Genomic DNA, 26,981 nt, shown 5'->3' on the forward strand with positions numbered 1-26,981 from the left:
AGGCCAGGCTTGGAGCACCCTGGGCTGGCGGAAGGTGCCCTTGCCCGAGGTCTGGATGATCTTTAGGGCTCTTCCAAGCCCCAGCATCCCACGATTCCCTGCTCCAGGTGCCTCCCCGGCGCCGGGGCACACCCTGACTAAGCAGAGAGGAGGTCCCACAGCTCCTTGAAGGTCCCACAGCAAACCCTCACCCTGTAATTAAACCAACCCCAGTCCTCGCTCCCCGCTCCCAGCCCCGATTACGATCTGCAGCGTCCGCGGTTATTCCCGGGACTGGGATCTCGGGGCTTTCCCGTCTCTCCCCCCGAGGAGGCTCCGGAGGGTCTGGGAGCCTCTTCCCTGCACGTCTCCACCTGGATCCTCCCCCCTGTCATCCCATTCCCAGCCCCTCCTTCTCCCCGTCCCGCTCCCTTTATATCCCGACCTCGGGAGCTGCGTCTCCTCCCCGGAGTCGCTCCCGGCAGGAAAAATGCAGGTGGAATCCTTCCCTCCGCAGGCGAGACCCCAGCCGACCTCCGGCACAGGTAAGGGAACCCTCCCTCGGCTCCTCTTACCAAAATTTTAGGGATTTTTGGTGGTTTCCTGCCTTGAAAAAAAGCGCCTCTTAAATCCTTTCGGGGTTGGAACTTCGGGGGTTTGTTCCTCTGACCCCCAGAAACGAAACACGGGGATGAATTTGGGGTCCAGGAAAGGGGTTTTTTTGTTCCCATCTCCTAAATAAAACCCCGAGGAATGTTCGGGTGGGTGGATGATGAAAGCTTTCTAAGAGGATTATTTCATTTATTCACCTGCAATTTGTACTTTTTGGCCGCGGTGTCGGGCACGCCCCGGCGAGGGCGAGCTCAGGGAGTGAATCTGAGGTCTTTAAATTTAAATCCTGCCTTTACCGGGGCTGGTTTTGGTTGTTTTTTTTTTTTTGCAGGAGAAACCCCAGGAGAGGAGGGAGAAGGGGGTGGTTTCCCGGTCTCTCGCGTGGCAGCAGGGACAGGGTGATAAATAAACCAGAAATAAAGCAGAAATAAAGCAGAATCCGAGCAGCAAAGACTAACTTTGCGTTTTATCCCAAAGTTTCCCTCTTTTTCCTCCTCCTCCCCACCACGAAAAGGCTCCTTTGGGTGGCGATTGGGGGTTGTTTTCCTAAAACCTCTCGTTAAACTGCGTTAAAACCGATTTTCTCGGCGCTTTTCCGAGTCTTTTTTGGGGGAGCGGGGCCGGTTCGGACAACAGGGAATCCCGGGAGGGAATTCCAGGAGCTGGAGGGTGAGGAGGGAGCTGATGCCTCCAGCACCGAATTTTTGGGTGAAAACAGGGTGTTTCTTGGCATTAATCCCCCCAAAGAGGAGCGGGAGGAGCCAAGGGCAGCGTCGGGATCCCGGGAAAAATCCCTCGGGGATGGGAAAGGAGAGGGATGGAAATTCCTCACCTGGAATTTCCCGGCGGAGTTTTTGGCTCCCCAAACCTTCGCCTCGGGCCGTGGGATCATCCGGTCCCTCCGACAGCGGGCAAAAATGGGGGGAAAAAAGGGATTAAAGGAACTTTCTGACGGATTTTCCGTTCGATTCCCCTTTTTCCCTCGGCAGGAGAGTGCGGGGAGTGCGGTCCCGGCTACGCCTCCCCCCTGGATGCCATGAAAGGTGAGCGTGGAATTCCGCTCCGGGCGGGAATTAGGGGGGGAGGATCCATCCCATCCTTCTCCCGGGAGGATCCCAAACGAGTCCGGGAAGCGCGAGCTCCAATTAGCTAATGACGGCTCGAACTCCGATTAACTAATGGCAGTTTGGCGCCGGGACAAACCTTTGTGGGGTTTTTAATGGGCTTTGCCCCGCGGCAAAGTCACCTCTGCCTTCCCTGCGCCTCCCTGTCCCTCCCTTAATCCCCTTCTCCAGGGAAACGCATCCCTGGAATGCTGGGGAGCTCGGGGACACCCCTGGATGCCTGATCCCGATCCCTGAAAACCCTTTGAACCGGGAAAACGACGGGGAGATGAGTCCCTGGGACACTCAGGGCGGGGTGGTGCCTTCAGGGAGCAGCAAACAGCACAAATCCCACGGGATCCAGAGTCCCCTCGGGAATTATCCCGGGGTTTTGGGGGTGCTGGGTGACTCTGGCCCCCAAAAAAGCTCCTCCTGGCAGGTTTGGCTCTGGGGAGAAGCTCCTGGGTGGCCTTTGGGGGGCTCAGACCCCGATTTTTGGGGCGGCTGCAGGGACTGGGATTGAGATCAGGACTGGGATTGGGATCGGGATCCACTGGCCTCGGGCAGTTCTCCCCAAATCCAGGGCTGACTCTGTGGGAGGTTTTCCTGGAATGTTGCAAAGGCAGCTCTGACCTGGCCTGGCCCCAATCCCAAGATCCCAAATCTCCTCCCTGGTGCTCTGACCCAACCTGGTCCCAATCCCAAGATCCCAAATCTCCTCCCTGGTGCTCTGACCCAGCCTGGCCCCAATCCCAAGATCCCAAATCTCCTCCCTGACACCTCTGACCCAACCTGGTCCCAATCCCAAGATCCCAAATCTCCTCCCTGGTGCTCTGACCCGACCTGGCCCCAATCCCAAGATCCCAAATCTCCTCCCTGACACCTCTGATCCGACCTGGCCCCAATCCCAAGATCCCAAATCTCCTCCCTGGTGCCTTTTCCCATCACAGGCTCTTCCTCAGCACTTCCTAAACCAGTTTTTCCCCCTCCCAGGCCGGGCTTGGGCAATCCTGCTCCCACCTCTGCAGGGACCAGGAGGCTCCCTGGGGTCTCTCATCCAGGGATTTGGGGGCTCCTGCCTTTGATTTGGGGATTCTTTTCCTTCCTTCCAAGGATTTGGGGGGTCCTGCCTTTGATTTGGGGGCTCTCTGCCTTTTATTCAGAGGTTTTGGGGGGTCCTGCCTTTGACTGGGGGCTCTTTGCCTCCATTCCAGGGATTTGGGGGGTCCTGCCTTTGACTTGGGGGTTCTTTTCCTTCCTTCCAAGGCTTTGGGGGCTCCTGCCTTTGATTTGGGGGCTCTTTTCCTTCATTCCAGGGATTTGGGGGCTCCTGCCTTTGATCTGGGGGTTCTTTTCCTTCATTCCAGGGATTTATGGGGTCCTGCTTTTGCTCCAAGGAATCCTGACGTGGTTTTTGGGGCTCCTCCCGTGACGGGGTTTGAGCCCTGCTAGGATTTGACCCCATTCCTGACCCTTTTGGGGCGGTCCTGGTGCGTCCCCACAGCCCCGGAATACTCAAAACTTGAGGATCCTTGGGATTTTTCCCAACCTGGACGATCCCATCCCAAATCCACAGGGACTCTGAGATCCCTCCCCAACTCCAGAGACCCCCCAACCAGCCCCTCTGGTTGGGAGATCCAGAGGGAATCTCGACTCCCAGAGGCTCCAGGAGGGTTTTTTGGGATCCCAAGTGGGTTTTCCCGGTGTTTTCCCGACATTCCCACTTTTCCAGGCCCTCGGGAGGAGATCATCTACGTGCCCTGCATCTACAGGAACACGGGACGGGGCCGACCCGACTTCCTGGCCACTGTGGACGTGGATCCCAAATCCCCCACCTACAGCCAGGTAAAAAAAACACCCGGATTTGGGATTGGGGATGGGATTTTATGGGAATCATGGAATCCTGGGGTGGTTTGGGGCTGGGATTTCATAGGAATCACGGAATCCTGGGGTGGATTTCATGGGAATCACAGGATCCTGGGGTGGTTTTGGGTGGATTTCATGGGAATCACAGAATCCCAGGGTGTTTTGGGGTTGGGATTTCATGGGAATCCCAGGGTGGTTTTGGGTGGATTTCACAGGAATCCTGGGGTGATTTGGGGCTGGGATTTCATGGGAATCCCGGGGTGGTTTGGGGTGGATTTCATGGGAATCCCAGGGTGATTTGGGGCAGATTCCGTAGGAATCCTGGGGTGGTTTGGGGCTGGGATTTCATGGAAATCCCGGGGTGATTTGGGGCTGGGATTTCATGGGAATCCCGGGGTGGTTTGGGGCTGGGATTTCATGGGAATCCCGGGGTGGTTTTGGGTGGATTTCATGGGAATCCCAGGGTGATTTGGGGCTGGGATTTCATGGGAATCCCGGGGTGATTTGGGGCACATTTCACAGGAATCTCAGGGTGGTTTGGGGCTGGGATTTCATGGGAATCCCGGGGTGATTTGGGGCTGGGATTTCATGGGAATCCCAGGGTGGTTTTGGGTGGATTTCACGGGAATCCCGGGGTGCTTTAGGACAGAGAAAGGACCCCAAATCCCCCCCAGCCCTCGGGCAGGGACCCTTCCCGGTATCCCAACCCCCCCTCCCACCTCTTTTGTCCCCCTTTTCCAGGTGATCCACCGGCTGCCCATGCCCAACGTGGGGGATGAGCTGCACCACTCGGGCTGGAACGTTTGCAGCAGCTGCTTCGGGGACCGGGGCAAGAGGAGGAACCGCCTGGTGCTGCCCTCCCTCATCTCCTCCAGGATCTACGTGGTGGACACGGGCACAGACCCCCGGGCACCCCGGCTCTTCAAGGTGCCCAGGGATTTTGGGATTTGGGGCGGATTGGGGGCGGTCTGGGATTGGGAAAGGGGGGTTTGGGGCCGTCCGAGGGCGTCGTGGGATGTGGCCTGAGCAGGGCAAGGTGATGCTTGTTTGGGGCATGGGTATATCCCAAATCCCACATCCCAAATCCCACATCCCAAATCCCTCATCCTACATCCCAAATCCCTCATCCTACACCCCAAATCCCTCATCCTACACCCCAAATCCCTCATCCTACACCCCAAATCCCTCATCCTACACCCCAAATCCCTCATCCTACACCCCAAATCCCTCATCCTACATCCCAAACCCCTCATCCTACATCCCAAATCCCAAATCCCACATCCCACATCCCAAATCCCTCATCCTACACCCCAAATCCCTCATCCTACACCCCAAATCCCTCATCCTACACCCCAAATCCCTCATCCTACATCCCAAACCCCTCATCCTACATCCCAAATCCCAGCAGGACCATCCACCACTTCCTCAGGACACAGGCACATCACCCTACACCCCAAATCCCTCATCCTACATCCCAAATCACACATCCTACATCCCAAATCCTGCATCCCAAATCCCAGCAGGGCCATCCACCACTTCCTCAGGGCACAGGACATCATCCTACATCCCAAACCCCTCATCCCACACCCCAAACCCCTCATCCCACACCCCAAACCCCTCATCCCACACCCCAACTCCCTCATCCTACACCCCAAATCCCTCATTCCACACCCCAAATCCCCCCTGGGCAGCCCCTCCCGGGTGTCTCACCCCCCTTTTCTGGCAAACAATTCCCACATAAAACTCCCCCGATCCCCCCTCCAGCCTGGGATCCCCCTCCCGAGGCCGGGCAGGGGGGGGTGTGACAGTGCCCTGGGGGGGGCTGACGGGGTTTTGGGGTGTCCCCCCGTCCCTCCCCAGGTGGTGAACCCCGAGGAAGTGTTCTGGAAGTGTGGCCTGGGGTACCCCCACACCTCCCACTGCCTGGGCAGCGGCGAGATCATGATCAGCACCCTGGGGGACCCCGCTGGCAACGGGAAAGGTGCCCCAGGAACCCCCCCAAAAGAGGGAGCTGGGAGGGCAGGGACAGACCCCACAGCCAGGGGGGGGATCCATCAGGGCTGTCCCTGCTCGGGTTACACCCCCAAATTAGTGTTCATTGGGGTCAATCCCTGGGTTGGGGGAGTTTGGGACTGCGGGAAACAGGGTTTGGGGGGTCTGGGGTGTGGGAAACTGGGTTTGGGGGGTCTGGGACTGTAGGAAACTGGGTTTGGGAGCTTGGGAGGGTGGGAAACTGGGTTTGGGGGCACCAGGATCATGAGAAATTGGGTTTGGGGGCACCAGGATCAAGAGAAATGGGGTTTGGGGAGTCTGGGACTGTGGGAAACTGGGTTTGGGAGCTTAGGGGTGTGGGAAACTGGGTTTAGGGGTTCTGGGGTGTGGGAAACTGGGTTTGGGGGGTCTGGGACTGTGGGAAACTGGGTTTGGGGAGTCTGGGGTGTGGGAAACTGGGTTTGGGGGGTCCTGGATCATGAGAAATTGGATTTGGGGGCACCAGGATCATGAGAAACGGGGTTTGGGGGGTCTGGGACTGTGGGAAACTTGGTTTGGGAGCTTGGGAGGGTGGGAAATTGGGTTTGGGGGTTCTGGGGTGTGGGAAACTGGGTCTGGGGGGTCCTGGATCATGAGAAACTGGGTTTGGAGGGTCCTGGGGGTCTGGGAAACTGGGTTTGGGGGCTCAGGGGGTGGGAAACTGGGTTTGGGGGCACCAGGGCCATGAGAAATTAGTGTTAATTGGGGTTAATCCCTCACTGCCCCAGGTGGGTTCGTCCTGCTGGATACAGAGACCCTTCGAGCTCAAGGGGAACTGGGAGAGAGGGGACAAGAACTGGGAGGGCAGGGACAGACCCCACACCCAGAGGGGGCCAAGGGGGCTCCATTGGGGTTGTCCCTGCTTGGGTTACAATCCCAATTAGCATTAATTGGGGTTAATCCCTTGCTCCCCTGATGGGATTCTGCCCCAGGTGGGTTCATCCTGCTGGATGCAGAGACCTTCGAGGTCAAGGGGAACTGGGAGAGAAGGGACAAGAACTGGGGTGGCAGGGACAGACCCCACACCCAGGGGTGACCGGGGGGGCTCCCTGCTCAGTTCACAACCCCAATTAGCATTAATTAACCCAGGTGGGTTCATCCTGCTGGACGCGGAGACCTTCGAGGTCAAGGGGAACTGGGAGAGGGGGGACGAGACCCCCCCCATGGGCTACGACTTCTGGTACCAGCCCCGGCACAACGTCCTCATCAGCACCGAGTGGGGGGTCCCCAAGTGCCTGGGCTACGGCTTCGACCCCCGGGACCTCAAAAAGGGTGAGGGGGCCACCCCAAAACCCCCCAAATCCCCCAAATCCCTCCCGGGAGAGCCGGATTTGTGCCGCCGGGATTCGGGAATTCCCCCCCTCGGGGCCGAGCCCTTTCCCGCTGAGGGAATTCCCGGTGCCGAATTCCCGGTGCCAAATTCCCGGTGCCAAATTCCCGGTGCCAGGGCGTTACGGGCGCCGGCTGAACGTGTGGGACTGGAGTTCCCACCGCTACGTCCAGGCCATCGACGTGGGCGAGGACTCGGCGCCGCTGGAGATCCGGTTCCTGCACGACCCCGACGCCGCCGAGGGCTTCGTGGGCTGCACCCTGAGCAGTGCCATCCACCGCTTCTACAAGACACAGGTACATCATCCTAAATCCCACATCCTAAACCCCAAATCCCAAATCCTACACCCCAAATCCCAGCAGTGCCATCCAGTGCTTCTACAAGACACAGGTGCATCCTAAATCCCACATCCCAAATCCCAGCAGGGCCATTCACCGCTTCTACAAGACACAGGTGCATCCCAAATCCCAAATCTTGCATCCCAAATCCCACATCCCACACCCTGAGCAGTGCCATCCACCACTTCTTTAAAACAGAGGTGCATCCTAAATCCAAAATCCTACACCCCAAATCCCAGCAGGGCCATCCACTGCTTCTTTAAAACACAGGTGCATCCCAAATCCTAAATCCCAAATCCCAGCAGGGCCATCCACCGCTTCTTTAAAACACAGGTGCATCCCAAATCCCAATCTCACACCCCAAATCCCAGCAGGGCCATCCACCACTCCTTCAGGACCCAGGTACATCCCAAATCCCGCATCCTGCATCCCAAATCACAAATCCTACATCCCAAATCCTACACCCCACACCCCAGCAGGCCCATCCACCGCTCCCTCAGGACACAGACACGTCACCCTCCATCCCAAACCCCAAACCAGCTGGAAAACCCAACCCCCTTTTGCCCCCCAAATCCCCTTTCCCTGCGTGACAGAGCCCCCCTTCCCCTTCCCCTTCCCCTTCCCCTTCCCCTTCCCCTTCCCCTTCCCCTTCCCCTTCCCCTTCCCCTTCCCCTTTCCCCTTCCCCTTTTCCTTCCCCTTTCCCCTTTCCCCTCCCCGCAGCTCCAGAGCCGCTCCCAAGGGACGGGAATTGTGGGATCCCCCCCGGGGGGGGTCTCATCCCCCCCCTAATCCCCTTTGGGGTCCCCTCTGTGCCCAGGAGGGACGTTGGGCGGCCGAGAAGGTGATCCAGGTGCCCCCCAAGAAGGTGGAGGGGTGGCTGCTCCCGGAGATGCCAGGTCGGTGTCGGGGGGGTTTGGGGGTGTTCCCTTCCCGGGGTGTTCCCGATCCCGAATCCAGCCCCATATTCCCTCCCCCAAGGGTTCATCACGGACATCCTGATCTCGCTGGACGACAGGTTCCTGTTCCTCAGCAACTGGATCCACGGGGACGTGCGGATGTACGACGTGGCCGACACCCGCCGGCCCCGGCTCGTGGGGCAGGTGAGGGGGGGGGAAAAACCCCGGGAGAAAATCCTGCCTGGAATTCGGGGAGGCGAAAACTCCTCCCTGGAATTCGGGGAGGTGGGAAAAGAACACTCGTGGAACGGGCTGGGGGAGGCTGATCCCAATCCCGGTCCCAACCCCGGTCCCTGCAGTGGGGTGGGATGAAGAGGATGTTGCCTGATGGGATGGGATGGGATGGGATGGGATGGGATGGGATGGGATGGGATGGGATGGGAGGACATTTCCCTTTGGAATGGGATGGGATGAAGAGAACATTTCCCTTTGGGATGGGATGGAATGGGATGGGATGGGATGAAGAGGACATTTCCCTTTGGAATGGGATGGGATGGGAGAATGTTTCCCTCTGGAATGGGATGAGATGGGAGGACACTTCCCTTTGGGATGGGATGGGATGAAGAGGACATTTTCCTCTGGAATGGGATGGGATGGGATGGGATGGGATAGGATGGGAGGACCTTTCCCTTTGGAATGGGATGGGATGGGATGAAGAGGACATTTCCCTTTGGGATGGGATGGGATGGGATGGGATGGGATGGGATAGGATGGGATGGGATAGGATGGGATGGGATGAAGAGGACATTTCCCTTTGGGATGGGATGGGATGGGATGGGATGGGATGGGATGGGATGGGATAGGATGGGATGGGATGAAGAGGACATTTCCCTGTGGAATGGGATGGGATGGGAGGATGTTTCCCTTTGGGATGGGATGGGACAAAGAGGACATTTCCCTATAGGATATGATGGGAGGACATTTCCCTTCAGAATGGGATGGGATGGGATGATTCCCACCTTTCCTGGGGAATCCGCTGATCCTTCCTGTGTTTCCTGTGCCCCCTCAGGTGTTTTTGGGGGGCAGCATCACCCGGGGGGGGCCGGTGAAGGTCTGTGAGGACGAGGAGCTGCAGAGCCAACCCGAGCCCTTCGTCATCCAGGTGAGCTCCCAAAAATCCTCCTGGTGGATCTGCTCCCATGGGATGGGTGTGAGGGAGGGGGGGGGTGACCACTGTGGGGGCTTCTCCCACCCTCTTCATTCCATCCCATCCCATCCCATCCCATCCCATCCCATCCCATCCCATCCCATCCCATCCCATCCCATCCCATTCCATTCCATCCCATCCCATCCCATCCCATCCCATCCCATCTCATTCCAAAGGAAACATCCTCCCATCCCATCCCATCCCACAGGGAAATTTCCTCTTCATTCCAGCCCATCTCATTCCAAAGGGAAATGTCCTCTTCATCCCATCCCATCCCACAGGGAAATGTCCTCTTCATCCCATCCCATCCCACAGGGAAATGTCCTCTTCATCCCATCCCATCCCAAAGGGAAATGTCCTCTTCATCCTATCCCATTCCAAAGGGAAATGTCCTCTTCATCCCATCCCATTCCAAAGGGAAATGTCCTCTTCATCCCATCCCATCCCATCCCAAAGGGAAATGTCCTCCTCATCCCATCCCATCCCACCCTCTTCATCCCATCCCATTCCAAAGGGAAATGTCCTCTTCATCCCACCCCCCCCCATTCCCAGGGCAAGCAGATCCCGGGGGGGCCTCAGATGCTGCAGCTGAGCCTGGACGGGAAGCGGCTCTACGTGACCACGTCCCTGTACAGCGCCTGGGACCGCCAGTTCTACCCCGACCTCATCACGTGAGTCCCCAAAAATGGGGGCTGGGACAGGCACGGGGACCCCCCTGACCCCCTGACCACCCTGACATCCCTCTGACCCCCCCCGACATCCCCCTGACCCCACCTGACATCTCCTGACATCCCCCTGACCTCCCCAACATCCCCCTGACCCCCCCGACATCCCCCTGACCTCCCCTGACCACCCTGACATCCCCCGATCCCCCCCGACATCCCCCTGACCCTCCCAACATCTCCCTGACATCCCCCTGACCCCCCCCGACATCCCTCTGACCCCCCCTGACCCCCCTGACATCCCTCTGACCCCCCCCGACATCCCTCTGACCCCCCCCGACATCCCCCTGACCCCCCCCGACATCCCTCTGACCCCCCGACATCCTCCTGACCCCCCCGACATCCCCCCGACATCCCTCTGACCCCCCCCTTGACATCCCTCTGACCCCCCCGGCATCCCCCCGACATCCCCCCGACATCCCCCTGACCCCCCCCGACATCCCCCTGACCCCCCCTGACCCCTCCTGACCCCCCTGCCCCCCCCTTTCCCGCAGGGAGGGGGCCGTGATGCTCCAGCTGGACGTGGACACGGAGCGGGGGGGGCTCAGCGTCAACCGGGAATTCCTGGTGGATTTCGGGAAGGAACCCGGCGGGCCCTGCCTGGCCCACGAGATGCGGTACCCGGGGGGGGACTGCACCTCCGACATCTGGGTGTGACCCCCCCGTGTGCCCCCCAGAGTCCCTCCCGTGCCCCCATAGTGCCTCCTGGACCCCATAGTCCCCCCTGTGCCCCCCACAGTCCATCTGTGCCCCCATAGTCCCTCCTGTGCCCCCATAACCCCTCTGTGCCCCCCACAACCCCTTTGTGCCCCCCACAACCCCTCTGTGCTCCCCACAACCCCCCTGTGCCCCCCATAGTCCCTCCTGGACCCCACAGCCCCTCCTGCCCCCATAACCCCCCTGTGCCCCCCAAAGCCCCTCTGTGCCCCCCACAGCCCCTCTGTGCTCCCCATAACCCCTTTGTGCCCCCCACAGCCCCTCCTGGACTCCATAACCCCTCTGTGCCCCCATAACCCCTCTGTGCCCCCACAACCCCTCTGTTCCCCCAGAGCCCCTCTGTGCTCCCCATAGTCCCCTCCTGGACCCCACAACCCCTCTGTGCTCCTCATAGTCCCCTCCTGGACCCCACAACCCCTCTGTGCCCCCCATAGTCCCCTCCTGGACCCCACAACCCCTCTGTGCTCCCCATAACCCCTCTGTGCCACTCACAGCCCCTCCTGGACCCCACAGCCCCCCTGTGTCCCCCACAACCCCTCTGTTCCCCCAGAGCCCCTCGATGCTCCCCATAGTCCCCTCCTGGACCCTACAACCCCCCTGTGCCCCCCATAGTCCCCCCGTGCCACCCACAGCCCCTCCTGGACCCCATAACTCCTCTGTGCCCCCACAGCCCCTCTGTTCCCCCCACAACCCCTCTGTGCCCCCCATAACCCCCCTGTGCCACCCACAGCCCCCCTGTGCCCCCCATAGTCCCCTCCTGGACCCCACAACCCCCCTGTGCCCCCACAGCCCCCCTTGTGCCCCCCAAACCCCCTTGTGCCCCCCCACCCCCCTCCCCGTACCCCCGGATTCGGGAATTCCCGGAGCAGGAGGGATTTGGGAATTCCCCCCCCCCCCCCCCCCGGGAGGTTTGTCCTGCACAGGAGAAATAAAAAATAACACCCCCCCCCCCCCCAGTTATTTCAGCTTTTATTGGAGTAATTTCCTCCTCCAGGTCCCTCACACGCGTGTTACACACGTCTTACACACGTCTTACACACAACATGCACCTTACACACGTGTTACACACGTGTTACACACGTTACACACAGCACACACCTTACACACGCACTGAACATGTGTTACACACAGCACACACCTTACACACGTGTTACACACGAGTTACACACAGCACACACCTTACACACGTGTTACACACAACATGCACCTTACACACGTGTTACACACACGTTACATACAGCACACACCTTACACACACGTTACACACATTACACACAGCACACACCTTACACACGTGTTACACACATATTGCATGCAGCACACACCTTACACACGCACTGCACATGTGTTACACACACGTTACACACGTTACATACACACTGCACACAGTTCACACACACTGCACATTATACACTGCACACACCTTACACGCGCACTGCACACGTGTTACACGCATGTTACACACACACGCGTCACACACACGCTGCACACAGCTCACACACGCACTGCACACGTGTTACACGCATGTTACACGCGTTACACACAGCTCACACACGCACCGCACACGTGTTACACACGTCACACAGACGCTGCACACGCGGTGCAGAATGACGTCACGCACCCCCACACACCTGTTACACGCGCACACGTGACCCGCGCGCACACGTGACCCGCACGCTCACGTGACCCGCACACATGTTGCACACACCCCCCTCACCTGTTACGCGCGCGCACGTGACCCGCCCCGCGCACGTGACACCCCCACACCCCCCCCCCTCCCGTCCCGACCGTTGCCCCCGCCCCTCCCGGCGCTCCCGCCTCCCGCGCGGCCAATCAGGAGCCTGTTACCAGGCAGATTTCGGCTCCCGCCCCGCCCCGCCCCCCGCATCCGGGCCGCGCCGGCCAATCGCGTTAAAGGAGCGGCGCGTATCCGGGCAGACCAGCGGCGCGGCGGCCAATCAGAAAAAAGCGGTCGGCGGGCTGCCGGGGCCGCCCCGCTTCCCGCGCAGCACTTTCGGTTCGCGGGGCGCGGGAGCGGCACGTGGCGGGACCCCCGCGGACCGGACGGGTCAGGTGGGTGCGGGACCGGGGCGGGGGGGACCCCCGGGGCCACTCAACCCCCCCCGCCGGGACCGGGGAGGGGGGGCTGCGCAGTCACGGAGCCCCCGCACGTCCCGTCCCGCCGGGACCGGCCCGGAGGGTGACCCCGGGTCTGGGAGCCGCCGCCACGGGGACCTCTGTCCTCCTGATGTCCCGTGTCCCTGGGGACCCGCTGTCCCGGTGTCCCGTGTCCCTGGGGGTCTCTGCCCTCCTGGTGTCCCGTGTCCCCATATCCCTGGGGGTCTCTGCCCTCCTGGTGTCCCGTGTCCCCACCTCCCTGGGACCTGCCTTCCTGGTGTCCCGTGTCCCATCTCCCTGGGGGTCTCTCTCTCCCTCCCGGTGTCCCGTGTCCCCAGGAACCCACCATCCCGTGTCCCCGTGTCCCTGGGGGTCTCTGTGTCCCTCCCGGTGTCCCTGTCCAGGGGAACCTCTGCCCTCCCGGTGTCCCCTGTCCCTGTTCTCTCCTGAGACCCCCACACCCGTGCTGACCTGCCCTCCTACTGTCCCTTGTCCCTGTGTCCCTGTGTCCCTGTGTCCCTGTGTCCCTGCCCTCCTACTGTCCCTTGTCCCTGTGTCCCCGTGTCCCTGCCCTCCTGCTGTCCCTTGTCCCTGTGCCCCTGGGGGGACGTTCCCTCCTGCAGTGCCATGACCCCATGTCCCCATGTCCCCGTGCCATCCACCCCGCAGTCCCATGTCCCCAGGGACCCTCCCAGTGCCCCCCCAACACCCTCAACCCCTGCCAGGAATGGGGTCACTCAGCTGGAGATGCCCCTCCTGCTGTCCCATGTCCCCGTGTCCCTCTGGGGACGTTCCCTCCTGCAGTGCCATGACCGTGTCCCCATGTCCCCATGTCCTCATGTCCTCATGTCCCCATGTCCCACGTCCCCAGGGACCCTCCCAGTCCCCCAACGACCCCAACCCCTGCCAGGAACGGGGTCACTCAGCTGGAGATGCCCCTCCAGCTGTCCCATGTCCCCATGTCCCTGGGGGGATGTTCCCTCCTGCAATGCCATGACCATGTCCTCATGTCCCCATGTCCTCATGTCCTCATGTCCCATGTCCCCAGGGACCCTCCCAGTGCCCCCCCATCACCCCTGACCCCCTCCAGGAATGGGGTACCTGGGGTCACTCAGCTGGAGATGCCCCTCCTGCTGTCCCATGTCCCCATGTCCCTGGGGGGATGTTCCCTCCTGCAATGCCATGACCATGTCCTCATGTCCCCATGTCCCCATGTCCTCATGTCCCCATGTCCCCATGTCCTCATGTCCCCATGTCCCCATGTCCCCGTGCCATCCTACAGTCCCCAGGGACCCTCCCAGTGCCCCCAACACCCCCAACCCCTGCCAGGAACGGGGTCACTCAGCAGAGATGCCCCTCCTGGTGGGCACCGTCCCCACGCCCACTCCCTGCCCGTAAAAAGGGGTTTTTTACTCCCTTTTTTTAAGCCGGATTTTGGCTTTTTTTCCCTCTGTTTCTCTCCCTCCCCAGAGCCCCCCCGAGCCATGGGTGACCCCGAGCTGGGTGCCCGCCCTGCCAGGAAGGGCCCCCTGTCCCCCCGGGGCGGTGCCAGCGAGTCCAGCACGTTGCTGCAGGAGCTGCGCGGAACCATCTCGTAAGGGCACAGCCCCCAATTTTGGGGGGGTTAATGGGGTTCTGTCATTTGCAGCCCCAAATTTGGGGGGGTCTAATGGGGTTCTGTCCTTTGCAGCCCTGAATTCGGGGGGAATTTAATGGGGTCTGGGATGGGGCTGTGGGATCCCCTGGGAGCAGGTTGGGATCTGAGATGGGGCTGTGGGGACACCCTGGGAGCAGTTTGGGGTCTGGAATGGGGTTTTGGGATCCCCTGCGAGCAGTTTGGGGTCTGGGATGGGGATTGTGGGATCCCTGGGAGCAGATTGGGGTCTGGAAGGGCTTTGGGATCTCTGGGAGCAGTTTGGGGTCTGGAATGGGAGTTTGGGATCCCTGGGAGCAGTTTGGGGTCTGGAATGGGGCTGTGGGATCCCTGGGAGCAGTTTGGGGTCTGGAATGGGGATTGTGGGATCCCTGGGAGCAGTTTGGGATCTGGAAGGGCTTTGGGATCCACGGGAAGAGCCGGGCAGGGTGGGAGGGATTATCCAGGGATCTCTTTGGGATCATCCTGCCCTTCCCTGACACCCCCCCGTCTCTGTCCCCCCCCAGCAAATCCGTGCAGAGCAAGGTGGACTCCATCCTGGTGAGTGCTTCCCGGGAATTCCCGGGAATCTCCACCTCTCCTGGCTTCAGCTCGGCCCCATTCCCGGAATTCCTGTGGATCTTTAACCCTTTCCTTCCCCTCCTGGCCCCTTTTCCCACCCCAGCAAGACGTGCAGAAGTTCTCGGACAGCGACAAACTCTACCTGTACCTGCAGCTGCCCTCGGGGCCCAGCCTGGGGGACAAGAGGTGGGTCTGGATCGTCCTGGAGACTTGGGAATGCTGGGATGGGGTGGGATGGGGACGGGCCCCTTTCCGAGTTCTCAGGGAGCAGAGATTCCTTAATTTCGGGGTGTTTTCTCCGACCCGAGTCACAAAAACCCTCCTGCCCCGGGTCAGTGACAATCCCAGAGTCACCTGATCCTGATCCTGATCCTGATCCTGGTCCTGATCCTGTCCCAGGGCTGCTCCTCCCCTTGTCTGGAGTCCTTTGGGGTGGTTCTGTGGGTCCTACAAGGTTTGCTGACCCTAATGATAAATTCTGTAGGTCCTACAAGGTTTGCTGACCCTAAAGATAAACTCTGTAGGTCTTACAAGGTTTGTTGACCCTAATGATGAACTCTAGCTCCTACAAGGTTTGCTGACCTCAATGATAAATTCTGTAGGTCCTGCATGGTTTGCTGACCCTAAAGATAAACTCTGTAGGTCCTACATGGTTTGCTGACCATAAAGTCTGTAGGTCCTACATGGTTTGCTGACCTTAAACTCTGCAGGTCCTACAAGGTTTCCTGACCCTAATGATAAATTCTGTAGGTCCTACAAGGTTTGCTGACCCTAATTATGAACTCTGCAGGTCCTACATGGGTGATTATGAACTCTGCAGGTCCTACAAGGTCGATGATGAACTCTGTAGGTCCTACAAGGTTGATGATGAGCTCTGTAGGCCCTACATGGTTGATGGTGAACTCTGTAGGTCCTGCAAGGTTGATGATGAACTCTGTAGGCCCTACATGGTTGATGGTGAACTCTGTAGGTCCTGTAAGGTCAGTGATGAGCTCTGTAGGTCCTACATGGTTGATAATGAATTCTATAGGTCCTACAAGGTTGATAGTGAACTCTGTAGGTCCTACAAGGTCGATGATGAGCTCTGTAGACCCTACAAGGTTGATGATGAACTCTGTAGGCCCTACATGGTTGATAATGAACTCTATAGGTCCTACAAGGTTGATAGTGAACTCAGTAGGCCCTACAACATTTGCTGCGTGGTTTTAAGCCACATCCCTCCCTCTGTGTGGCCACAGTGGCTCTGCCCTGGGCCCTCTCCCTGCTGATGGGACCTTTTCTTGTGCCCCCTGGAGCAGCAGCAGCAGCCTGGACCTGAGTGCCCTGGGCACGGCCGAGTACATGCACGCCTGCAACTGGATCAGGAACCACCTGGAGGAGCACACGGACACCTGCCTGCCCAAGCAGGACGTCTACGACGCCTACAAGTGAGTTTGGGGATGGGGATGGCAGGGCAGGGGGCCCCCAGGGACAGGGGGGACAGGGCAGGGGGTTCCAGGGACAGGGAGAACAGGGCAGGGGGTTACAGGGACAGGGAGAGCAGGACAGGGGGTTCCAGGGACAGGGAGAACAGGGCAGGGGGTTCCCAGGGACAGGGAGAGCAGGACAGGGGGTCCCCAGGGACAGGGAGAACAGGGCAGGGGGTCCCCAGGGACAGGGAGAACAGGGCAGGGGGTTCCCAGGGACAGGGAGAGCAGGACAGGGGGTTCCAGGGACAGGGAGAACAGGGCAGGGGGTTACAGGGACAGGGAGAACAGGGCAGGGGATCCCCAGGGACAGGGAGAGCAGGGCAGGGGGTTCCCAGGGACAGGGACAGCAGGACAGGGGGTCCCCAGGGACAGGGAGAACAGGGCAGGGGGTTCCCAGGGACAGGGAGAACAGGGCAGGGAGTTCCCAGGGATACCAGGACAATGCATTTAGGGACACCAGGACAGTGTGTCCCCATGGATGTGGGACACCAGGACAGGGGGTCCCCAGGGACAGGGAGAGCAGGGCAGGGGGTCCCCAGGGACAGGGACAGCAGGGCAGGGGGTTCCCAGGGATGTGGGGCACCAGGACAATGCATTTAGGGACACCAGGACAGTGTGTCCCCATGGATGTGGGACACCAGGGCAGGGGGTCCCCTGGGACAGGGAGAACAGGGCAGGGGGTTCCCAGGGACAGGGAGAGCAGGGCAGGGGGTTCCCAGGGATAGGGAGAGCAGGGCAGGGGGTTCCCAGGGATGTGGGGCACCAGGACAATGCATTTAGGGGCACCAGGACAGTGTGTCCCCATGGATGTGGGACACCAGGACAGGGGGTTCCCAGGGACAGGGAGAGCAGGGCAGGGGGTCCCCATGGATGTGGGACACCAGGACAGGGGGTTCCCAGGGACAGGGAGAGCAGGGCAGGGGGTTCCAGGGACAGGGACACCAGGACAATGCATTTAGGGACACCAGGACAGTGTGTCCCCATGGATGTGGGACACAAGGACAGGGGGTTCCCAGGGACAGCAGGACAGGGGGTCCCCAGGGACAGGGAGAGCAGGACAGGGGGTCCCCAGGAACAGGGACAGCAGGGCAGGGGGTTCCCAGGGATTTTGGACACCAGGACAATGCATTTAGGGGCACCAGGACAGTGTGTCCCCATGGATGTGGGACACCAGGACAGGGTGTTCCCAGGGACAGGGACAGCAGGACAGGGTGTCCCCATGGACACCAGGGCAGTGTCCCCATGGATGTGGGACACCAGGACACTGTCCCCATGGACAGGGACACCATTCCCAGGACAGTGTGTCCCCATGGACAAGGACACCAGGACACTGTGTCCTTTAGGGACAGGGACACCAGGACAGTGTGTCCCCATGGATGTAGAACACCAGGACACTGTCCCCATGGACAGGGACACCATTCCTAGGACAGGGACACCATTCCCAGGACAGGGCCACCATTCCCAGGGCAGGGAGAGGTCAGGAATTCCTTCCTGGCCAGGAAGTCCTGGTGTGACCCCCCTTCTCTCCCCCCAGGAGATACTGCGACAACCTGGGCTCCCGCCCCCTCAGCACGGCCAATTTCGGGAAGATCATCCGGGAGATCTTCCCCAACATCAAGGCCCGGCGCCTGGGAGGCCGAGGACAGTCCAAATATCCTTCCCTGCCCCCGGAATTCCCAGTTTTTCCCGGATTTTTTACACCCCCCCCTCGTTTCGTACCTTCGCAGGCGTCGGGTCCCGGTTGGGTTTGGGGGGGTTTGGGGGGGGCTCTGGGGAGGGTTTGGGGGCTCCTGGGTGGTCCCTAAAGGTGGAAAAATGCCCTTTTTGGGGGGGATTTTTTGGGAGGGTTTTTGGGGATTTATTTGGAATTTTGAGGCGTTTTTGGGTGAGGTTTTGAGGGGAGTCGGGAGGGTTTGGGGGGTCCCAGGGGGAGGATTGGGGGGGAAAAGGGGGGCTGGGAGGGTCCTGGGGGTCTGGGGGGGGAAAAGGGGGGCTGGGAGGGTCCTGGGGGTCTGAGGGATTTTTTGGGGATTTTTTGGGGATTTTTTGGGGGGGTTTGGGGGATTTATTTGGAATTTTGGGGTGGTTTTGGGTGAGGTTTTGATGGGAGGTTGGGAGGGTTTGGGGGGTTGCAGGGGGGGGTCTGGGGGGGGAAAAGGGGGGCTGGGAGGGTCCTGGGGGTCTGGGGGGGGGGAAAAGGGGGCTGGGAGGGTCCTGGGGGACATCCCCCTTTTTTGGGGGATTTTTTGGGGGGTTTTTGGGGATTTATTTGGAATTTTGAGGCGGTTTTGGGTGAGGTTTTGAGGGGGGTCGGGAGGGTTTGGGGGGGCCTGGGGGGTGGGTTGGGGAGGGTCCTGGGGGTCTGGGGGATTTTTTGGGGAGGTTTTTGAGGATTTATTTGGAATTTTGGGGCGGTTTGGGGTCTGGGGGGCTCCTGGGAGGGTTTTTTTGGGCCCGTTCCCGTGGCAGGAGAAGCCCTTGACGGTGCCCAACGTACTGTTACGGGGGGATCAGGAGGAAGACCGTGGTCAGCCTTCCTCCCCTGCCCAGCCTGGACCTCAAAGTCACCGAGACTGTAAGTTCTGGGGGGGTTTTGGGGGGGTTTGGGGGGTCCTGGGGAGGGATTTGAGGTCTGGGATGGGAGGGGAGGGAAGGATTTGGGGGGTCCTGGGGAGGGATTTGAGGTCTGGGATGGGAGGGAAGGTCAGGATTTGGGGGGTCCTGGGGAGGGATTTGAGGTCTGGGATGGGAGGGGAGGGAAGGATTTGGGGGCTTCTGGGGAAGGATTTGAGGTCTGGGATGGGAGGGGAGGGAAGGATTTGGGGGGTCCTGGGGAGGGATTTGAGGTCTGGGATGGGAGGAGGGAGGGGCAGGATTTGGGGGGTCCTGGGAGGAGTACTGGGGGGGGCCCTGGGGGAGGAAGGAGGTTCTACTCTGTCCTGGGAACCTCCTGTCCCCACCTGGGGGCGGGTCCTGCCCTCTGCCCTGGAGGTCCTGCCCTGTGCCTGGGGGGTCCCACCCTGTGCCTTGGGGGTCCTGCCTTGTGCCCTGGGGGTCCTGCCTTGTGGTCTGGGGGTCCTGGGGGGTCCTGACCCTGTGCCCTGGGGGTCCCACCTGTACCCTGGGGATCCTACCCTGTGCTCTGGGGGTCCCACCTGTGCCCTGGGGGTCCTGGGGGTCCCCTGGCCAGTCCCGTGGGGTCTCCCATCCCATCCCATCCCATCCCATCCCATCCCATCCCATCCCATCCCATCCCATCCCATCCCATCCCATCCCATCCCATCCCATCCTATCCCCCCTCAGCAGTCAGAGCTGGCAGAGCTGGTGCAGTCCTACCCCAGTGAGGTGATGGAGGCAGCCCCTGCCCTGGGGGTCCTGCCCTGCACCCTGGGGGTCCCACCTGTGTCCTGGGGGTCTCCTGGCCAGTTCCAGGAATTCTCCCATCCCATCCCATCCCCTCTCAGCAGTCAGAGCTGTCAGAGCTGGTGCAGTCCTACCCCAGTGAGGTGATGGAGGCTGCCTGTGCCCTGACCTGCGACTGGGCCGAGAAGATCCTCAAACGCTCCTTCAACAACATCGTGGAGGTGGCTCAGTTCCTGCTGCAGCAGCACATCATCAGCTCCCGCTCGGCCCACGCCGACCTGGTCATGGCCATGGTGGTCTCAGGTGGGTGAGAGACCAGCCCTGGGACCTGTGGTGGTCTCAGGTGGGTGAGGAACCAGCCCTGGGACCTGTGGTGGTCTCAGGTGGGTGAGGAACCAGCCCTGGGATCTGTGGTGGTCTCAGGTGGGTGAGGAACCAGCCCTGGGACCTGTGGTGGTCTCAGGTGGGTGAGGAACCAGCCCTGGGACCTGTGGTGGTCTCAGATGGGTGGGGGGGACCAGCCCAGGAGTGTCCCCTCAGCCCCAAATTGAGGGGGGAACCCAGGAATGTGTCTCCTCAGCCCCAAACCAGGGGAGTCCAGGGGGTGTGTTCCCTCAATCCCAAACTGAGGGGGGACTCAAGAGTGTGTCCCCCCTGTCCCAAACCATGGGGGGGTCCAGGGGATGTATTCCCCCCCCGTCCCAAACCAGGGGGACATCCAGGAGACCCCTCCCCCTCATCCCTGGGGGGTGTCCCACCTTTGTCACCCTCCCTGTGTGTCCCCCCCCCCAGAGAACACGGAGAAGACGCCCCTCCCCCTCCAAGAGAACCGCCCCCCTCCCACGGCCAAGAAGAACGGGCTGGACCCCCCCGAGAGCCACGAGAGGACCCCAGAGCAGGTGAGAGACCCCCCCCGAGAGCCGGGGGGGCACCCGGGGGGGCAGCCAGGACTCCCCCCTGCCCAGCTCTGACCCCCCTTCCCTTTCTGTGCCCCCCCAGAGCCGGGTGGGCGCAGCCAGGACCCCCCTACTTGGCTCTGACCCCCCCTCCCTTTCTGTGCCCCCCCAGAGCCGGGTGGGCGCAGCCAGGACCCCCCTACTTGGCTCTGACCCCCCCCCCTTTCTGTGCCCCCCCAGAGCCAGGTGAGCACCTGGGTGGGCAACCAGGACCCCCTTACACAGCTCTGACCCCCCCCTCTTTCTGTGCCCTCCCCAGAGCCAGGGGGGCACCTGGGTGGGCAGCCAGGACTCTCCCCTGCCTGGTTCCAACACCCCCGTCCCCTTTCTGTGCCCCCCCAGAGCCGGGTGGGCACAGCCAGGACCCCCCTACCCGGCTCTGACCCCCCCTTTCTGTCCCCCCAGAGCCGGGTGGGCACAGCCAGGACCCCCCCTACCCAGCTCTGACCCCCCTCTCTTTCTGTGCCCCCCCAGAGCTGGGTGGGCAGCCAGGACTCCCCCCTGCCTGGCTCCAACACCCCCCTCCCCTTTCTGTCCCCCCAGAGCCGGGTGGGCACAGCCAGGGCCCCCTTACCCGGCTCTGACCCCCCCCTCCCCTTTCTGTGCCCCCCCTAGAGCCGGGAGGGCACAGCCAGGACACCCCTACCCGGCTCTGACCCCCCTCCCCTTTCTGTGCCCCCCCCAGAGCCGGGTGGGCACCTGGGTGGGCAGCCAGGACTCCCCTACCCGGCTCCAACACCCCCTCCCCTTTCTGTGCCCCCCCAGAGCCGGGTGGGCACAGCCAGGACCCCCTTACCCAGCTCTGACCCCCCCTTTCTGTACCCCCAGAGCCGGGTGGGCACAACCAGGACCCCCCTACTCGGCTCTGACACCCCCCCCTTTCTGTGCCCTCCCCAGAGCCGGGTGGGCACCTGGGTGGGCAGCCAGGACTCCCCCCTGCCTGGTTCCAACACCCCCCTCCCCTTTCTGTGCCCCCCCAGAGCCAAGTGGGCACAGCCAGGACCCCCCTACCCGGCTCTGACCCCCCCTTTTCTGCCCCCCCAGAGCAAGAAGGAGCCCCCCCACCCTGCCAGACCCCCGGCCAACAAGAAGAAGCCCCCGGAGCCCCCCCGGGCGAGCAGCAGCAGCCCCCAGGTGAACGCCCTGGTCGCCCGCCTGCCCCTGCTGCTGCCCCGCATCCCCCCCCTCCCCGAGCGACCCCCCGCCCCCGGCACCACCCCCGGACCCCCCCCCCCGGTGCTGGTGCCCCGGTTGGCCCCCCTGGGGGGTGGCACCGGGGGGGGGGGCACGGTGAAGGTGGCCCTGCCCCTGCCCGTGGGTGCCACGGTGGGTGCCCCCCCCGCGCTGCCCCTGGGGCTGAGCCCCCCCGGGGCCATCCCCGTGCTCAACGTGCTGCTGCCCGGGGTGGGGGTGCCCCCCCCGCACCCCCCCTCGGCCGCAGAGACCCCCGGGGGGGGGGTCGTCCCCGAGCAGAGGTCAAAGGGCACCAAGAGACCCCTGGAGCCCGGGGGGGGGGACGCGGCCCCGCACAAGAGGAGGAGGGGGAGGCCCCGAAAGAGGCCCGAGGAGGGGGGCGGGGGGTCCCCCGGGGCAGAGGGGGGGGCGTCGCCCCCCGGGGGGGGCTCTCCCGGTGGTGGCAGTGCCACTATCCCCAAGGGGGGCTCTGCTGGAGGTGACAGTGCCACTGTCCCCAAGGGGGGCTCTGCTGGAGGTGGCACTGCCACTGTCCCCAAGGGGGGCTCTGCTGGTGGTGACAGTGCCACTGTCCCCAAGGGGGGCTGTCCTGGGGGGGGCTCTGCTGGAGGTGACAGTGCCACTGTCCTCAAAGGGGGCTCTGCTGGTGGTGGCACTGCTGGAAGGGGCTCTGCTGGAGGGGGCAGTGCCACCCTCCCTGTCAGTGGCAGTGCCACCGTCCCTGGGGACAGGCAGGTTGAGGGCAGTGCCACCGTCCCGGTCACTGCCGGTGCCACCAGTCCTGGTGGGGACAGGCCAGTCACTGCCAGTGCTGCCACCCTTGGGGACAGGCCACTCAGTGCCACTGTCCCTGTCAGGGACAGCTCTGTCACTGCCAGTGCCACCAGTCCTGGTGGGGACAGCTCTGTCACTGGCAGTGCCACTGTCCCTGTTGGGGACAGCCCTGCCAGTGGCACTGCCACCGTCCCTGTCAGGGACAGCCCGGTCAGTGCCAGTGCCACCAGTCCTGTTGGGGACAGCTCTGTCACTGGCAGTGCCACTGTCCCTGGGGACAGGCCAACCAGTGGCACTGCCACCGTCCCTGTCAGGGACAGCCCAGTCAGTGCCACTGTTCCTGCTGGGGACAGCCCTGCCAGTGGCACTGCCACCGTCCCTGGGGGTGGCACTGCCAGCAGTGACTCTCCTGGTGACAGTCCCACTGTCCCCACTGGGGACAGTCTGGGGAGGGGCAGTGCCACTGTCCCCGCGGAGGACAGGCCAGTCAAGGGCAGTGCCACCATGCCCAGTGGGGACAGCTCTGTCCTTGGCAGTGCCACCATGCCCAGTGGGGACAGCTCTGTCCCTGGCAGTGCCACCATCCCCACTGGGGACAGCTCTGTCCCTGGCAGTGCCACCATTCCCACCAGGGACAGCTCTGTCCCTGGCAGTGCCACCATCCCCACTGGGGACAGCTCTGTCCCTGGCAGTGCCACCATTCCCACCGGGGACAGCTCTGTCCCTGGCAGTGCCACCAGCCCTGGTGGTGGCTCTCCCAGCAGTGGCTCTCCTGGTGGTGACAGTTCCACTGTCCCCGTGCAGGACAGGCCAGTCAAGGGCAGTGCCACCAGCCCTGGTGGCAGCTCTCCTGGAGGTGGCAGTGCCACCACTCCCCTCACTGGGGACAGGCCAGCCAGTGGCAGTGCCACCATCCCTGCCAGGGACAGGGACAGCCCAGCTGGTGGCAATGCCATCATCCCTGCTGGGGACAGGCCAGTCAGTGACAGTGCCACCATTCCTGCCAGAGACAGCCCGTCCAGGGGCAGGGACACCCTCCCCACCAAGGACAGGCTGGGCAGTGGCAGTGGCACCGTCCCTGCCAGGGACAGTCCAGCCAGTGGCACTGCCACCTGCCCCCCCAGTGCCACCGTCCCTGCCAGGGACAGCACGTCCAGGGGCAGTGCCACCATCCCTGTTGGGGACAGCACGTCCAGGGGCAGTGCCACCATCCCTGCCAGGGACAGCCCGTCCAGGGGCAGTGCCACCACCCCCATTGGGGACAGCACATCCAGGGGCAGTGCCACCACCCCTGTCAGGGACAGCACGTCCAGGGGCAGTGCCACCACCCCTGTCAGGGACAGGCCAGTCAGAGATAGTTCCACCAGGGACAGACCAGGCAGTGCCACCATCCCCCCCAGAGAAAGCCCATCCAGGGGCAGTGCCACCGTCCCTGCTGGGGACAGGCCAGTCAGGGATGGTGCCACCAGGGACAGGCCAGGCAGTGCCACCGTCCCCCCCAGGGACACCCCACCCAGGAGCAGATCCAGCACCCCCAGCAGGGACAGCCCTGCCAGGGACAGTGCCACTGTGCCCCCCAGAGACAGCACACCCAGGGGCAGTGCCACCATCCCTGTCAGGGACAGCACAGCCAGGGGCAGTGCCACCCTCCCTCTTGGGGACAGGCCAGTCAGGGATGGTGCCACCAGGGACAGCACATCCAGGGGCAGTGCCACCATCCCCCCCAGGGACACCCTGTCCAGGGACAGAGCCACTGTCCCCCCCAGGGACACCCCACCCAGGGGCAGATCCAGCACCCCCAGGGGCAGTGCCACCGTCCCCAGGGGCAGTGCCACCATCCCCACTGGGGACAGGCCAGTCAGGGACAGTGCCACCAGGGACAGGCCAGGCAGTGCCACTGTCCCCCCCAGGGACACCCCATCCAGGGGCAGTGCCACCCTGTCCCACAGGGACAGCACATCCAGGGGCAGTGCCACCCTGTCCCACAGGGACAGCACTTCCAGGGGCAGTGCCACTGTCCCCCCCAGGGACACCCCATCCAGGGGCAGTGCCACCCTGTCCCACAGGGACAGCCCTGCCAGGGACAGTGCCACCACCCCCAGGGCTGGCCCAGCCAGGGGCAGTGCCACCCTGTCCCCCAGGGACAGCATGTCCAGGAGCAGATCCAGCCCCCCCAGCAGGGACAGGCCATCTGAGGGCAGTGCCACCACCCCCAGCAGGGACAGCCCAGCCAGGGGCAGTGCCCCTGTGCCCCCCAGGGACAGCACATCCAGGAGCAGATCCAGCACCCCCAGCAGGGACACCCCACCCAGGGACAGAGCCACTGTCCCCCCCAGGGCTGGCCCAGCCAGGGGCAGTGCCACTGTCCCCTCCAGGGACACCTCACCCAGGGGCAGTGCCACCCTGTCCCCCAGGGACAGCCCATCCAGGGGCAGTGCCACCGTCCCCTCCAGGGACACCTCACCCAGGGGCAGTGCCACCATCCCCTCCAGGGACAACCCATCCAGGGGCAGTGCCAGTGTCCCCTCCAGGGACAACCCATCCAGGGGCAGTGCCACCAGCCCAGTGGGGAACAAGCTGGCCAGTGGCAGTGCCACCGTCCCACCCAGGGGCGGCCCTGCTGGTGGCAGTGGCACTGTCCCCTCCAGGGACACCTCACCCAGGGGCAGTGCCACCTTCCTCCCCAGGGACAGCCCATCCAGGAGCAGATCCAGCCCCCCCAGCAGGGACAGGCCATCTGAGGGCAGTGCCACCACCCCCTCCAGGGACACCCCACCCAGGGGCAGTGCCACCTTCCTCCCCAGGGGCAGCCCTGCTGGTGGCAGTGGCACTGTCCCTGTCAGGGACAGGCCGGTCAGTGGCAGTGCCACCATCCCCTCCAGGGACAGTCCAACCAGGGGCAGGGACACCCCCCCTGTCAGGGACACCCCATCCAGGGTTAATGCCACCACCCCCTCCAGGGACAGTCGAGCTGGTGGCAGTGGCACCATCCCTGTCAGGGACAGCCCATCCAGGGGCAGTGCCACCATCCCCAGGGGCAGTGGCACCGTCCCTGTGAGGGACACCCCCCCCAGGGGCAGTGCCACCCTGTCCCCCAGGGGCAGCCCTGCTGGTGGCAGTGGCACTGTCCCCTCCAGGGACAGCCCATCCAGGGGCAGTGCCACCATTCCCTCTGGGGACAGCCCTGCTGGTGGCAGTGGCACCATCCCCGTCAGGTACAGCCCAGTGAGTGGCAGTGCCACCATTCCCAGTGGCAGTGCCACCATCCCCATCAGGGACACCCCATCCAGGGGCAGTGGCACCATTCCCGTCAGGGACAGCCCTGCTGGTGGCAGTGCCACCATCCCAGTCAGGGACACCCCATCGAGGGGCAGTGCCACCATCCCTGTCAGGGACAGCCCTGCTGGTGGCAGTGCCACCATCCCCGTCAGGGACACCCCATCGAGGGGCAGTGCCACCATCCCTGTCAGGGACACCCCATCCAGTGGCAGTGGCACCATCCCTGTCAGGGACACCCCATCGAGGGGCAGTGGCACCATCCCCTCTGGGGACAGCCCCGCCGGTGGCAGTGCCACCATCCCCGTCAGGGATGTCCCCTCCCGGCCCGTCCAGCCCACCCGTGTCAGCGTCATCAGGGACGGCAGGACCCGGGGCCGGGTGGCACCGCCCGTGGACCCCCTGGCACTGCAGGGCCTCGGCAGGGCCGGGACCCCCCTGGGGGGCACCGGGGACTGGGGGGACCCCCGGGGACACCCCCACGGCGCACCCCGGGACGGACAGACGGGCACGGGCACGGGTCCTGCTGCCAGCGCTGCACAACATCTGGATGTGTCCCCTCACCCCCCCCGACCGCACCAGTAAAAACCAGTCACTCCGCCCCGCTGTCCAGTTCTGTGGCCCGGGGGAGGCGACACGGGGAGTTGGGGGGGACACGGGGAGTTGGGGGGGACACGAGGAGTTGGAGGGGACACGGGGAGTGGGGAGGGGACACGGGGAGTGGGGAGGGGACATGGACAGTGGGAGGGGGCACGGAGAGTTGGGAGGGGACACGGGGAGTTGAAGGGGGACACGGAGGGTGGGGAGGGGACAC

At 62.7% G+C, this 26,981-nt stretch overlaps 3 protein-coding genes across 4 annotated transcripts; all 3 read left to right on the forward strand.

The window, feature by feature from the left end:
* Positions 1 to 1,579: 1,579 nt before the first annotated feature.
* Positions 1,580 to 10,742, forward strand: LOC116799798 (methanethiol oxidase-like). The gene is made up of 11 exons (XM_032713177.1): positions 1,580 to 1,634; positions 3,427 to 3,539; positions 4,302 to 4,487; positions 5,421 to 5,541; positions 6,681 to 6,863; positions 7,039 to 7,217; positions 8,078 to 8,156; positions 8,239 to 8,360; positions 9,226 to 9,318; positions 9,916 to 10,034; positions 10,580 to 10,742. The coding sequence occupies exons 1-11, from the start codon at positions 1,628 to 1,630 to the stop codon at positions 10,740 to 10,742; spliced, it is 1,365 nt and encodes a 454-aa protein (XP_032569068.1). The 5' UTR covers positions 1,580 to 1,627.
* A 2,057-nt stretch (positions 10,743 to 12,799) lies between these two features.
* Positions 12,800 to 22,731, forward strand: RFX5 (regulatory factor X5). The gene is made up of 11 exons (XM_032712859.1): positions 12,800 to 12,875; positions 14,391 to 14,514; positions 15,081 to 15,114; positions 15,239 to 15,321; positions 16,434 to 16,562; positions 18,139 to 18,255; positions 19,098 to 19,179; positions 20,072 to 20,270; positions 20,760 to 20,866; positions 21,968 to 22,097; positions 22,697 to 22,731. The coding sequence occupies exons 2-11, from the start codon at positions 14,405 to 14,407 to the stop codon at positions 22,729 to 22,731; spliced, it is 1,026 nt and encodes a 341-aa protein (XP_032568750.1). The 5' UTR covers positions 12,800 to 12,875; positions 14,391 to 14,404.
* A 675-nt stretch (positions 22,732 to 23,406) lies between these two features.
* LOC116799797 (polysialoglycoprotein-like) lies at positions 23,407 to 26,768 on the forward strand. Of its 2 annotated transcripts, XM_032713175.1 has the most exons (3): positions 23,407 to 24,240; positions 25,714 to 25,947; positions 26,026 to 26,768. In XM_032713175.1, exons 1-3 carry the CDS (start codon positions 23,435 to 23,437, stop codon positions 26,750 to 26,752), a joined length of 1,767 nt encoding a protein of 588 aa, XP_032569066.1. In that variant the 5' UTR covers positions 23,407 to 23,434; the 3' UTR covers positions 26,753 to 26,768. The 2 variants fall into 2 exon arrangements, with proteins under 2 accessions (XP_032569066.1, XP_032569067.1); XM_032713176.1 differs by lacking the exon at positions 25,714 to 25,947 and having other exon boundaries at positions 23,407 to 24,234; positions 26,035 to 26,768.
* Positions 26,769 to 26,981: the final 213 nt, after the last annotated feature.

This window comes from Chiroxiphia lanceolata, chromosome 29, assembly GCF_009829145.1.
Source record: "Chiroxiphia lanceolata isolate bChiLan1 chromosome 29, bChiLan1.pri, whole genome shotgun sequence".
NCBI classification, from domain to species: Eukaryota; Metazoa; Chordata; class Aves; order Passeriformes; family Pipridae; genus Chiroxiphia; species Chiroxiphia lanceolata.

Coding starts and splice junctions, on each gene's coding strand:
- LOC116799798 (XM_032713177.1), top strand. Junction 6,864..7,038: donor CCCCCGGGACCTCAAAAAGG/GTGAGGGGGCCA, acceptor TCCCGGTGCCAG/GGCGTTACGGGCGCCGGCTG. Junction 10,035..10,579: donor TTCTACCCCGACCTCATCAC/GTGAGTCCCCAA, acceptor CCTTTCCCGCAG/GGAGGGGGCCGTGATGCTCC.
- RFX5 (XM_032712859.1), top strand. CDS start 14,405: ATGGGTGACCCCGAGCTGGGTGCCCGCCCTGCCAGGAAGGGCCCCCTG. Junction 15,322..16,433: donor CCCAGCCTGGGGGACAAGAG/GTGGGTCTGGAT, acceptor CCCCTGGAGCAG/CAGCAGCAGCCTGGACCTGA. Junction 20,867..21,967: donor ACGAGAGGACCCCAGAGCAG/GTGAGAGACCCC, acceptor CTGCCCCCCCAG/AGCAAGAAGGAGCCCCCCCA.
- LOC116799797 (XM_032713175.1), top strand. CDS start 23,435: ATGCCCAGTGGGGACAGCTCTGTCCCTGGCAGTGCCACCATCCCCACT. Junction 24,241..25,713: donor CCTGTCAGGGACAGGCCAGT/CAGAGATAGTTC, acceptor CCCTGCTGGTGG/CAGTGGCACTGTCCCTGTCA. Junction 25,948..26,025: donor GGCAGTGGCACCGTCCCTGT/GAGGGACACCCC, acceptor CACTGTCCCCTC/CAGGGACAGCCCATCCAGGG.